The sequence below is a fragment of the Grammomys surdaster genome, unplaced genomic scaffold (assembly GCF_004785775.1).
Source record: "Grammomys surdaster isolate TR1022 unplaced genomic scaffold, NIH_TR_1.0 191, whole genome shotgun sequence".
NCBI classification, from domain to species: domain Eukaryota; kingdom Metazoa; phylum Chordata; class Mammalia; order Rodentia; family Muridae; genus Grammomys; species Grammomys surdaster.
The window spans coordinates 4,581,160-4,595,736 of NW_021604636.1; the positions used below are offsets into that span (position 1 = coordinate 4,581,160).

Genomic DNA, 14,577 nt, shown 5'->3' on the forward strand with positions numbered 1-14,577 from the left:
AAGAGTGGAACTCTGTGCCTACTTCTCTGTTCTGAGACTGTCTGGCTTGAGCCTGTGCAGGTCTTACGTATCTTGTTATGCTCTATGTGAGTTCACATGTGCATCGGCCTTGTTGCTTCCATAAAATGCTGTTTTCTCACAGCCATATGCCACCTCTGGCTCTTATGATCATTCTGTCCCTTCCTCCATGGGATCTCTGAGGCTGCGGGAGATGGCTGTGATGCAGACATCTCAGGGATAATGCTCAAATGTCTCTTACTCTCAGTACATGATCTGTTGTCATGTGATCTGCTTCTGTTTTAATTATCATCTATTGCAAGAAGAAGCTTCTCTGGGGATGGTTGAGGGATACATTGATCTGATAGCTTGTGTCTAGTTATGTTTTATCTTCTTTGTACTGATTTTTCCTCTTCAATCCTCATCTTTTTCTAACAGAGACAGAGTATGTGTCTCTCTTTCTCTCACCTTGTCTCAGCCCCTACCTCTGCTTCTTACATGATGATTAAAACTAAGATTGTAATACCAAGACATTCACAGAAGACTTTGCTCTAAGTGAAGTGTGTGTGGGGGGGATCCATGTTGATGTGGGTGTGGACTTGTGTGGAGATGTGCACACAATATGAATGCCTGTCTATATAGAAGTCATGTCTTCTTTGATGTCTTCCCACTGTTTTGAGACAGGTTTCCTCTCTGAACCTTAAGTACATCAATTAGGCTAGACTGGCTGGACAATAAATTCTAGGAAGAATCTGCCTGTCTCTATCTGCCCCCTCCACCCAGTGCTAGAATTACAGGTGCATGCTACTGTGCTCTTCTTCTAAGCCAGGGGTTCTACTGGTAATGGATAACTATGAAAATTGGATAAAGGGAATGAATACTTATCCCCTGAGAAACGTATCTCTATATAATATAAACCAACATCTTTCAAACCTTAAGAAGCAATTTTTTCAAGTCAGCATAAAGAACACAATGCTAAACCAGAATTATAGCAGAACCTACACCTACATGTATCTGGTTTTTACAAAATCAAACAATGGTATATACTCAAATACACACACACACACAGACACACACACACACAACCCTTTATCTCTATAGGTCAGTTTTCAAGTTTAGAAAAACATTTGAACTCAGAAAGTTGAATGACTGTGTTACTTCATTTCACCATCTCACTTAATTGAAAATCACTTCCTTTGTGACAGAGTTGAGATGTTGTGGTTTTCTTGCATATTTCCTATTTGAATGTCTGGGTAGTCATCATTAGAGAATGCCTACTTGGATGGTGCTTCGCAAGTTTAGCTCAAATCATATGCTGAACCTTTGGAGAGTTTAACTTTTTCCTGGTGCTATATAATCTACCTGATTCACTTTGTTAGTCGGTACTCTTCCCAGGAAATGTGAATATAGCAAGCCTATTAGTTTAATAAAAGTCTCAAGTCAAAGGCAAATAACAGGTGAACAATCCTTGCTAGCACAGCAGCATGGTAGTTAGCAGCTGCCAAAAGTACTGCCTAATCTTTTGTAAGGCTTAATCATTCCCTACTGAACTTTTCAAAAGAAAAAAGTGCTTATTAATCCTGGTGTTCATGGAAAAATGTTCAAAGCGGATCTTCATTGAATAATAGTGCTGTTTCATACAAAGATTTCACTTTTATGTAACACTAAACTGTTGGAAGTTAAACAAATAACGATGTGCTGGCAAGAATAAAAACGAACTTGGTTTAAAAACAAATTTTATTCTGTATTAAACTGTATATCTAATTGGTAGTTTGAGGGAAAAGAAAATAGAAATGTCTTTCTGGATACCAGGAAATCTCAGTTTTATACAGTGAGTTGTTACCCCTCTCGTCTTTCCTTTTTCTTACAAGAAAATTCTTATTATAGCTCAGTTAATCATGTCTTATATTTCTTAAATGTGGTATTTCTCAAAAGTGTGGAAGATGTTGGCTTTCTTAAGGAAATGGAGTGGACTGAGTAATAGATTTTTCTAGTTAGTGGACTCTGAGAACTCTCATTACATTGATAAACTAATATTTACTTACCTAATATTTTATTTCCCAAAACAATATTTTCAAAGCAGTTATATGATTGATTTTAGCTGACTTTCACCTAAAATGTATGTGCTTATTCTTTGCAAAATACATAATATTTAACATTATAAAATGCATTTTCATTTAGACCACTTAAATAATATAAAGGACACTAGAAATAATAGCATAGTATTTTAAACCCATTTTTTTACTAAAAGAAGATAAATACAGTATAATAGATGAAATAATTTATTGTCAGTATTAAAAAAGGTGGCGCTAGGGATACAATTGCAAATATATCATAAATGTATGATACTTCTTGATATTCTAGAGTTACAGAAAATTGTTTATACGCAAATATTTTAAACCTGCTGCAAAATAGTTAGATTAGAATTTAATCACCAAGTTCCAATATTAACAAGCTGTAGTGAGCATTATACAGAGCAGACCTCCTTCCTCTCTTCATCTGCCAGTCTGTATTGAAGACAATTTCTAATATTATAATCTTGTACCCAAAATTATTTCACCCTATAGTCCCAAATTTTAAGAAATATTTTTTAAAACATGACTATAGGGGCTCTTTCTCCAACGATAAATATCATCAAACAAACCCCAGCGCTCATTGGATAGCACAAAAACCCTGTACTCTAAGCCCTACCTTCACTCACATCTGATACATAAAACTATAAATTATTAATATCTACTCTTCTCAGTCACAAAAATTTGACTTAGTTTGCTGTACAAAATAGGCAACTAAAGCAATTTCATTCCAAATTCAAATTACTCCAGGTGGTTTGCAAATATGCAACTATTATGGGCATGTCTAAGCCGTGATGGAACTGTCCCTACAATTCAAAACCATGATGAAAATGTTTTATATATATGATGATAAAACATCCCTGTTTTAATCTGACTCATTAAAGTTACGTGATAGTATATTATGATAAGATATATGATATGATATATAATATGATATACATAGAGTGGTGATTTGGGCATATACTAAAATCACTGTCCCTACCATATAGATAAAAAAAATAATGAAATCCAAAGAGATTAGTGACTTACAAGAAAAAATTCATATGTCATAGCTAATATTTAAATTTAGATCTTCAGATTTCTGGCAATGCACTTTCCCTTATTCCAAGGTTGGTTGTACCTCCAGAGACTTGTATCATGGGTCACTCTAATTCAGACTTGTTAGAATTGGAACTACGGATAAAGGACTATTTGTCTACTCCTCATCCTTCCTTCTTGGGAAGCATTTATATCTCAAATATACACTACTAGATCTCTAATGCCTGGTTCTTCATGTAGCTTCTTGGTATATCTCTACCAAGGTACCAAAGAACACAGTGGGTTCTGACCTCTGATCATGGCCTTCTTTTCACCAGATTTAATTACCAGATAACTACAGATTTCATTATACCTAAAATCTCTCTCTCAACCTGAATGGGAGCATGCTCCCAGCTGAGCAATACTCCACAATCTTCAAGGTGATCATAGAGTGAGGAATTCTTTTTGAAAATCTTATTACTTTTGTCTTTGTAAAATTTATGCCAGTACCATAATCATCTGAGTCATGAAAATGATGAACTTCTAGTGAATAATTGAGCTTAAAAACTCAAGCCCAACTACATTTGCATTTATAGTGAGAAGTCATGATATTAAAATATGGTATGAAAACAAAGCTTGTTGAAATTACTTGACTAATAAGGTTACATGGTGATTGAATGATCATATAATTGGTGAATAGCAATGCACAAGCTTAAAAAAACTGTAACATAACATGTAATACCATACCATCAAAATGAACTACACAATATGGACAAAAGACAACAGTTCTATGCTGATGTATATCAAATTACAACACAGTAAATAAACTACTATAATAAACCCAGTTTGAGATAATTTGATTATATAACCACTAGATGGCAAATTCAATAACGCCCTAAAGCTAAAGTTAACTTTAAGCAAACAAAACCTCACAGAGTTATGAAGTAATGCCATTTAAATTGGCTTTCAAAGGCCAGCAAGAGCAGTATTTGCCTTAAGGATTACGTTTGATTATCCTGAAATAGAAATTAAATCTTTGAAGGTTATAACATTATTTTGACTTTTTCAAAAAGGCATTGGATCTTAGAAAAGAAAAACCATGATTTTACATATTAGATTGACTCATGCCAAGAGGTCAATTCCTGGTTCCATTTGGTTTACAGGATTGTCAAACATTGAATTAAAGATGATAGCTTAAGTTCAATGATGCTATTTTATAATTCACCTGTCTTCATTTTTGACATTTTGTTAGTTCCTTATGCCTGAAGATAGTAAAACATTAAAAAGTTTATTAAAACAACAAAATTTTATTCTCTCATAACTTGAAGACTTATATGGTCCAGATCAGAGTGTTAACACGATGTTTTCGTCTCAATAGTTCAGGGGGAAATCCAAATCTTTAAGGTCACATTTACAGATTCTGTGAGTTAGGACATAAATATATTTTGAGATGTACAAATTATAATAGTCATATTGAGAAGTATAAGCTAAGCCGAGCAGTTTTATTTTGTTTTGTATTGTTTTTTTTTGTTTTGTTTTGTTTTGTTTTGTTTTGTTTTGTTTTGTTTTGGTTTGGTTTGGTTTGGTTTGGTTTGGTTTGGTTTGGTTTGGTTTTACAAGACAGGGTTTCTCTGTGTAGCCCTGGCTGTCCTGAAACTTGCTCTGTAGACGTGAGAGCTAACCTCATACTCAAAGATCCATCTGCCTCCACCTCCTGAGTGCTGAAGTTATGCCACCAACACTATGTTTAGGTTTTTAACATTGTAATTAGGAATAACATAAATCAAATATATGTTCCTTTAAAAGGAGTTTGCCCTAATGCTCAGTCCTGAGGTCTGTGCCACATCCCATTAGAGTCTTCTTTCTGTGATCCATGCTTTCCCACTGCTGTGTCCACCACTGACTGCTTCCTGTGGTTTACCCTTCTGCACAGCACTAGTGAGTGTATAATTCCTCAACATGTAACATCTTTTTTGTGTGTTTTCTTCAAGCCCGTGATTCTATCCCTCCTCCTGCCATGTGCTTCAACCTCCTCACACCCCTACACTGTCAATTTTTTGCTTGTATTCAAAGTCTCAACACAACTGCCATCTTTTCCTGAGTCTTCTACAAAGATCTCCTATCCACTCTTGGCACCATTCAACTCACAGACACTGTGCAAAGGAGAGCTCAAAAGCTTCCCATTCTCCTCCAATGCCATGACATCAGAAACAGTGGACACCTAACCATCAAATGTTAGCATGAAAAGGAAAGAGTTCCCGCCACAGTTTTATTCTTCAGGGGGAATTCCGAGCTGTTGTGTGCATTCTAATTCATACATCAGATGGGTCAAGCACTGGTGCCCCCTGTAAGGGGTTTTAACTGAAGCATGGCAACCAAACCTTGAGAAACCCCAGGATATACTTCTTTCATTGTAAACAAAATTTTTGATGTCTTTAGTGTTTTCTTTATATGCTCTTCTATGAGAAAAATTTGGGGAGTTTAGAATTAGGAAGAGCTTATTAGCTCAAAGGTTTCAGGCATATCTTGTTGGAGTAGCCTATGAGCACACAGCAACCTAATGGGAAGGAAAATGGAGAAAAAGAATGTTTTTAGATCATGATAGCCAAAACAAGTTTTATTTTAAATTTTTCTTTGTTTAAGATGTGGAGTCCTTGTTTTATGAAAAAAGATATATTAGGTTATATGAGAGCCTGAGAAATTATCCACAATTTTCAACCAAGATATCACATACTAGCTTTGTAGGTTGAATACAAATGACTATTGTGTTCTATTTGATTTATTCTTTCCAAGTGGTAAATAGATACTAAGCTAAACATTTTACCCATTCAGATTTTGTAGTCTACATGTATATTAGCATATCTTAGATTCTAAGAATTTCTAATATTATAAAAATATTAAATCACTTTTCCCTATATTAACTTGTCCTTATGCTTAGCATGTCATTTTTTACCATAGTGTGAGGTAACTTTCCATTTCCTCCATATATTGGTTAATTCAAAATTTACTGTGCTCTGGATAAATAATCAGATTAGACTCTTGTTTTCCAAAGCGATTTAAATTAGTTTAGCTATTATATAACCAGTTTTGCCTATTTTAGCTAAGTTTCTATGTTATTCTTAATAGTTATGTCATGTTGTATTTGGGTTTAACTTTTCAAGTCTATTACAAGTGAGGGATAATAGCTTGTTGCATGAGGAAGCAAAGTATGAGATATAACAATAAAAATGAAATTGAATATTGAAATATGTCCAAGAAAGTTCATTAGTATACATCATAAAACCAGTAGCATATTTGCTATTTAGAAGAATCTAGTTTACATACTTAGTAAGCTACTTCATATATTGAGCCTTTGTGCACATGTGGGTACCGCATTGTTTCTCACATGCTCCCTTCAAATGCTCAGTATATGACACATTGGATAGTTAAAAACTTATTTGCTTTGAATATTGATTTATAAACTTGTTTTTAGAAATTTCCAAATCATGAGTTTATTTTAGACATGACTCAAGTGTAGCATTGCTATTTTCAGATAAACTAAAACTATAAAGCAGAATTATTTTAGTTTACCTGCCACTTTATTAGGTAGACTATATCTTAGTATTAGTATTTGCAGGCCACTTGGTGGATAAAATATTACAAAAACTCCAGTTAATAATCTAGAGAACTCTGAAGCATGGCCACTGTGCAATTCTCTAAATCTCAGAAAACTTTTGGATGAAGCTATTTGTCCCAGAATATAAAACACCTTATCACCATCTAAGGAAAACACTCATTTGAGTGTATTTTAGTATTATTTGCTTTTGATCATATTTTAAACATATTGCAAGGAGAAAAATCATGTTTAACTAAAGATCTGAGTAGGTTTAGCAAGATTTCATTTCTCAATTTATTAAGATGTAATTATTAATTAGTATGGTGAAATCAAATCCAGCTATAGATTCACACGTAATATATATATATATATATATATATATATTTTCTAGTTTTTACAACCACTACATTCCTATGTTTGATAGCTGAAATATTTCTTAAATAAACTTATATTTTGTATTTATAAAAAAAATCATCCACTTTTCTCAAAAGAAACATTAACAATCCCTTGATTGATTCTCAGGAATAATATGCATTAAATTTTAGTGAAAAATCTTATTTATGAAGAAATATTATTCAGATTTTCTTAAACTGCCAAATAATCATTATACAGATTCATTTAAATGTATGTGTGCTTGTCATTCATATCTCAAAATTACATGACTTCTTCCTATTCATCTTATTACATAATTGCCTTAATATTCTTATAGGTCTAACGTAATTTATAATGCCATTTTTATGAGTGTCTATCTTTCTTTTCTATACTCAGGTTCTTTCTTTGGGAGCAGATGTCTTGCCAGAATATAAGCTGCAGACGCCACGCATCAACAAATTTACAATATTGCACTACAGCCCTTTCAAAGCAGTCTGGGATTGGCTCATTTTACTCTTGGTCATTTATACTGCTATATTCACCCCGTACTCTGCAGCCTTTCTTCTCAATGACAGAGAGGAACAGAAAAGGCGAGAATGTGGCTATTCTTGTAGCCCTTTGAATGTGGTAGACTTGATTGTGGATATTATGTTTATTATAGACATTCTAATAAACTTCAGAACAACCTATGTAAATCAGAATGAAGAAGTGGTAAGTGATCCTGCCAAAATAGCAATACACTACTTCAAAGGCTGGTTCCTGATTGACATGGTTGCAGCCATCCCTTTTGACTTGCTGATTTTTGGATCAGGTTCTGATGAGGTAAGAGCTGCTTAAGAATTTTATTTTCTGAAAGACTGCAATTGTAAATAAATCTACTTTAACTGCAAGAGAAAGTAGTTCCTCCAAAAATTCCTCCCTCTCAAAGATGAAATTCATTTTCACCTGGAAGTGCCATAAAATAAAATGAAGCAATTTTTTCTGTTGTGAATAATTGAAATTTCTTCTATATTTGTGAAAACTACAAAAATACTCTCCATGCTTTAGGCAAACATCTTAAATTTTGACTCAAGTGCACAGAGGATGTAGTATACCCCTAGCAAGTAAAATCCCTACAGATTAAGTTCTTGAGTACAAACCTATCAATCATTAAGGATTCCTTGCAGTCTTAAGTCACTTATTAGGGTGCAAGCCAAAAAGAGATGTTTTCTTTGTTCAAACTGTGATAAAGAGGGCACCTTTCGAAATTCCTTTATCAAAACACTTTCTCTTCTATCTCTCATATTGGAAAACTACTTAATGCATATTGCTAGTACCTCAAAAAGTTGGAAAGTTTAATGATAGATGGCAGATAGAAAGAAGATAGATTGATAGATAGATAGATAGATAGATAGATAGATAGATGATAGATAGCGTATGTTCTGAATAGAAGGTCCATTAAAATAATCAGATCTTTTAAAGAATCTTTGGGCCAGTTATAGCTAGTGTTCCTTTTATTTTTCCTGTCCCTAATTATTATACTATATAAGTATTTACATAATGAAAAGATTTACAGAAGTTTTGTGTCTTAGTTTCCTTTCTAAGGCTTTGATAAAATACCTAGATAAAAAACAAATTACACCATAGCAGGTTTATTTTAGCTCACAATTCCAGTTTTTATTGAATCAGTGTGGAAAAGTCAACCCATCACAAACTTGAAGCAGCTAGTGTGTGCATCCTTATTGCTTAATTGCTTTCTCTACAGTTGTACAATTCGGGACCCAAACCCAGAGAATGCTGCCACACACTTTAGGCTGGGTCTTCCTACATCAGTTGGTATATTCAAAACTATTCCCCTACAGACATGCCACATGCCATTTAGATAACCCCTTGTTGCAACTGTGTTAAATTTACATTTAATGATTAAAACTAACCATCACATTAGCTATGAAAGTAACTCCAAGAAAGTTAACTGAAAAGAAATAAAGTCAATGTGCTGAAATTTTGAATAATTCAGTGTCTTTTTATACCTAATAATTCCTAACCATCTTTGTTTTGTTTGATTTGTATATTTCAAGAGAAAGAAAAAAAAGGAGATTCCAACAGATACTTGCTTCCTAAGCCACCGAAAGCTTAAGGACAAAGGAATACTTGTCTTCCAGGGGAAATCAGTACCTTTAGAATTAAGTCTCTCCTTCTACTGGAATATGACAAAGTGGAATAAGATAAAGTCCCAGAAGCCTTTAATAAGCTATAAAAGAATACTAATAAAACCACCTTCCTTGTTAATTTGTTATTTTATTAGGGACTAGAATGAGATATCACATATGAAATTAAAATAAAACAGTTGTTAAACACCTTTTAATGAAAATTTCTAATTTGAGTTGTAACTAAAAGACAAAAATGTAAAATACCTCATCATTAATATTTGCCTTTGAATTTCCTATTATGGGAGATATTTATAGCAATTTTATTACACAATTTTTTCCTGGTAAATTATAGAATAAAACTTCACTGTTTCAAAAGATAAATATAGAATAAAACTTCACTGTTTCAAAGAGTTGTGTGTGTGTGTATGTGTGTGTGTGTGTATGTGTGTGTGTATGTGTGTGTGTGTATGTGTGTGTGTGTATGTGTGTGTGTATGTGTGTGTGTCTGTGTGTGTGTGTATGTGTGTGTGTGTGTATGTGTGTGTGTGTGTGTATGTGTGTGTGTGTGTGTCCATTAACTCTATTTACATGCACTAATAGTGAATTAAACTTTGGAAAATAAATTGGTAGGAAATAGAATATTAGGAAAAAACAGTGTATTCATGCTATTCCATCAATAATAATCAAAATAGTGGATATCTAAGTAGTCTAATTACAGCCATTAAGGAATAATTCAATGCTAGGCTATTTTAATTTCAGTTAATATGCATTTTGAAAAATGTAAAATTCCTTTAATATATGTAATTCAAATAATCACTACATCAAAACGACTAATGACTACACTAAAGCAATAAAATGTTCAAATGATTCATATCAGTATATGATGAGATCCTAAGGAAAAAAAGGATGAAGAGAAAAGTGAAGAACTTAAAGTTTATGGAGTGGAAAAATTTTGGAAACGATTAATAACTATGAAAATATTTGGCTTTACCTATGCCAATTACTAACAGAACACTGAAAATTATTTAGAAGCTGTAAAATTTTGTTGTTGGAGTCTCTTTTAGGTATCATAATTTCTACTGACCTCAGTTAAATTATTATTCCAGGTTTGTAGAGGTCATTAACTGGGTTTTTTAGTTCTATGTTATACATCATTCCTACTCAGTAGTAATATGATATGCTTCATTCAGTATATGTTTGCTCAGTACTCTTCAAAGCAGCAGGCACAATTCTAGATTCAGAAGTCAATCAAATAGATAAGTTTCTGCTCTCCATGAACTTACATTTCTCATAAAAGTGTAAATGCAGAAGTTACAAGAATCAGGTGGAACAATAATGTGAATTTGGTTAATACAGATGGGAAGACTAGGAAAGACGACTAAGGAAAGGTCATTTGAGTTGGGACTTACAAGGCGTTTTACCCATATAAGACTACAATGCAAAACATCACAAACAAAAGGAAATGGTTGTAGCATTTCCTCAATTGACCATCAGGTTTGGAATATTAGAAGACAGAAGTAAAAAGAAAAATGCCAGTGACAGCAAAGCTAAACCCAACCAGAGATAAGGTGCTTAGATATGAGGACTGAATCACAGAGGAGTATGATATCTATTTACTGTGACTTCTGTGATTCTCTTTGGAATGAAACTGACTTTGACATTTTGAAAGACTGTGTGGACTGTACTCTGTGTGCTAGACAGTTGCCCTAAGAGCAAGGGAGCCAGATTCAAGTGCACACTGTGATGTATGATGGATGAGAAAACGGTGTGGACGTGTGGCACAACAGAGGTGTAGAAATATAAGTAAATGTGTGTCATATTTTGAATGTCATTTATAAGAAATTATCAGTTAATTAAATATCTGTTATAAAAGAAAGAAAAATCAGAGCTATGGATGATTTAAAATACTTTTTGTAGTTCATTTGTTGAATTACTCAAGTGGGAGGAGGAAGAGGGTGCTTTTGTAAGGAACTCTGATAGAGGGTAATGCCCTTATCTAGATGGTAAAATTGTGGTGAGAAAAAGGTGCATTGTGAATTGTGAGGGAGCAAAGGTGTATCATAAAATGTTCTGCCAACATAAGTATGAGTTGCCTATTAGTCATGCAACTACAGATGTTTGGAAGGCAAGTCAGGTACTCTATCTGCAACTAGAATGACACACCGCCATAAAAGAGAAGACAATCTTTACATTAAAAATCAGATATGATCATAGTAATGGATGGTTTGAATCAGTGCTTTCATATTAGGCTTATGCATAAATTTCTGTGTGGATGTTTAAAAAAAGTCTAGAGACTAGGCATGGCCACACATGCCCATGAACTAAGCATATGGAAGAGGCCATCTTGGGCTAAACAACAAAACACTATCTCAATATGTATACAGATACAAACATACATGCATATACATACCTGAAGATTCACAATTGGTAGGAAGAAAGGCATTAAAACTCAAAATTTTGTGTTTCAGTTGTGCTATGTAAACATGTAAATGTGGTGACCCCTTCTGGAATACAAACATCCAGGTTTTCAATTACTCATGGGCGAACATTTCTAGAAACTATATGCAAATATACATAAGCAAATTAATTAAAATGTGCCTTTCTCCTGATTAAAAGCATGAAGCAATTTCTTGCTGAATTATTTGAATGACTTCTTCTCATGAATTAGCATCACCAATTAGGTTAGAGAAAAATATTCTTCTCAATGTCAATTAAACAATTTCTTCCTTCATCTGAATGTTAAACTATAATACTTTAATTTTATTTGTAGTCAACTCAAAACACCATTTTTCTAACCATACCATTTTATCTATGAAACATATATATTAATAATAGGACAGTGACAATGGAGTTTTACTAAGAAAGACACAATTGCCCACATTTTTTAAAACTAACATAATAAGCATAAATAATTTTTACTGTAATTCAGTTAGTAATAACTAAAGGATATCCTTTACTATTGCAAACACAAAAGTGGATGCTGGGTATTGCTGAGATTGTTCTTGTTAATAACTTAACTGACACTAAAATCATCTAAAATAAGAAATAATTCTAATAATCCTACTTTGGCTTCATCAAGCATGACATTGCCATGAATTACTTCAATATCATTGATGTTAAAATGTGATATTCCCTTTGTCACCAGAAAGTCAACCTTGATTGTCTGCCTCAGATTTCCCCATATCTGGTTTAGCCATAGCAAATTTTCAAGCCGTTACCATTTAGGATCCAGAGACCTCTGCTTTGTGTCATAGATCATTATCTCCTTCCTCCCTCCCCTGAAAATTAAAATTCTCGTTTTCAGTTACTTGCCTTGTTGACTTCTGATTCACGCTTTAGTGATTTTTTTTAATGAATTCTGAATGCATGCAAGGAAGGCTTTGGAATCAAGATAACTAAGGGCTCTTTGCACCAAAATTCTAATAGTAACATTGAATTTCTGCTCACAAAAGTAACATTTTCCTCGTTATTCTGACAGGTGAACTGTAGAGTAAATATACAGAAAACATTAGTAGTCTTCTGTAGAAATTCTGAGTACCTAGTGATCTTTATGATAGGTGTCATTAATTACTAGACTTTATTATGCAAGTGAGGTATTCATATTCAACTTGAAATAACATCATAGCTTGAAAATATGCATACACATGCATTTCAACAGTAACATAACTATTTCTCTCTCTTTAGACAGTCTTTGGAAGTTTTACAAAAATTTTCCTTTGCCTTTCACTTGAAGCTTTAATCATCTCTCAACTCTCTGGCATGACAAGTGATATAAGATGCTCAATTGAAAACATGTTTTTATGTTGATCATTTATATATTTTTTTGTATGTGATTGACTATGAAATGATAGAGATGGTATAAGATGCAATTTTTCCTTCGTTAAAATACAATTTTTAATTAAAATGATATAGCATTCAAACTTCTCTATGCAATGTTTTATTTGTCTGTTAAAACTTGCAATCATTTGATGGCCCATTTCTACATTACTGCAATGAAATAGAGATATAATATTACAGTATGATAGAATATTTACTATGAAACAGAGTAAATCTGTCAATCATTAAAATTGTCAAATATTGAAAGGAATTACCCAGCAACATCGTAGAATTATTGCTTTGGAACACATAGTTAATAGAAGCAATTAAGACATTTGATATGAATAAAGAAATAAGTTAGATAATTTCCCATGGTTCTGCACATATCCAGATATGGATCTTTGACTGTACTAATATACCTGACCTAAGACATGTTGAAAAATATTAGACAAGCTGAAAAGGAGAGTCAGAAACTAGACAATGATATCATTGAATTGCATTGTTTAAGTATTTCATGGAATGGTATGTAAAGAATACACTTGAATGGGAATTATCCGGAATAAAATTGAAAGCAACAAAATTGAATGTGGAATCATGAAATCTATACTTGCAAATGTTACTGTTATGCCCCACTTTTTTTGGGAAGTGGGATAGAATGATTCATTAACTTGAATATTTCAATGATGACTGACTCTATAGACCCTTTGACAAAACCAAAAAGAACATGTGTACATTTCATCATTTCTTAAAGAATGATTGCTATAACTTATCTGAACACTAATATTTAATAAGTAAATCTAAACAATGTTTACTAAGTATACTAAACATTTTTAGTATGAGGTTTTTATATGTACTCAGAAAATAAGGTAGATTTAAAATTTTTGGCATATAGTCTTTTCTTATTGGTAAGGCTTTTGCAATTTAGCTCAAGACAGATGTATTCTTGAGTAGAGAGTTGTTAATTCTCATGAGAATTACCTAATTTCAGTCCTTCACAATGGTTTACAACATTGAAAGTGGATATTGACTGATTTATTATATAATATTCCTCAAGTAAAATTAATGTAGTCTTATTTAGTCTAGTCTGTGATAAACATATTTTCACAGATATAGTTGCATGTTCAATCAAAAAGTCATTTATTTAATGATGTAATCTAACTTCCACCAATATCAGAATGGATTTAGGATCTTTAATAAGTAATAGATATTTTAAAAAACATTATAATTAGATTATACCTATTGTTTAAGTAACATAAATAATTGTATTTGTGGAGAAAAGTCTTCAAAATAAAAAAGGACTAAATGGCATTTTAAGTGAAAATCTTGTATAAGTAAAGTTTCTTTACTATGAAAGCCTAGAAAAATTTGAACTACCTTTCAAACAAAATAAATGAGTTGAGTTCTAGACAGCACAGTATAAGGTGAAGTTTAATATTATAAAATCCCTTGGGTCTCCCTTACTATAGGTAAGATTAGCAAAGTATCTCTCTTCAACTACTGTAGAAGTACACATTTCTCATCTATTTTATTACCATATTTATAAAAATAATCATATTCTAGGATCTGTTGAGTTCATATT

The 14,577-nt window shown here is 32.7% G+C and overlaps 1 protein-coding gene across 3 annotated transcripts in view; it reads left to right on the top strand.

Moving 5' to 3' along the window:
• Kcnh7 (potassium voltage-gated channel subfamily H member 7) overlaps positions 1 to 14,577 on the top strand; it is a 443,919-nt gene that overhangs the window by 344,718 nt on the left and 84,624 nt on the right. For all 3 annotated transcript variants that reach the window (XM_028769229.1, XM_028769231.1, XM_028769230.1), the window contains one exon: positions 7,450 to 7,875. In XM_028769229.1, coding sequence (XP_028625062.1) covers positions 7,450 to 7,875 — 426 coding nt within the window. The remainder of the gene's footprint in view (positions 1 to 7,449; positions 7,876 to 14,577) is intronic.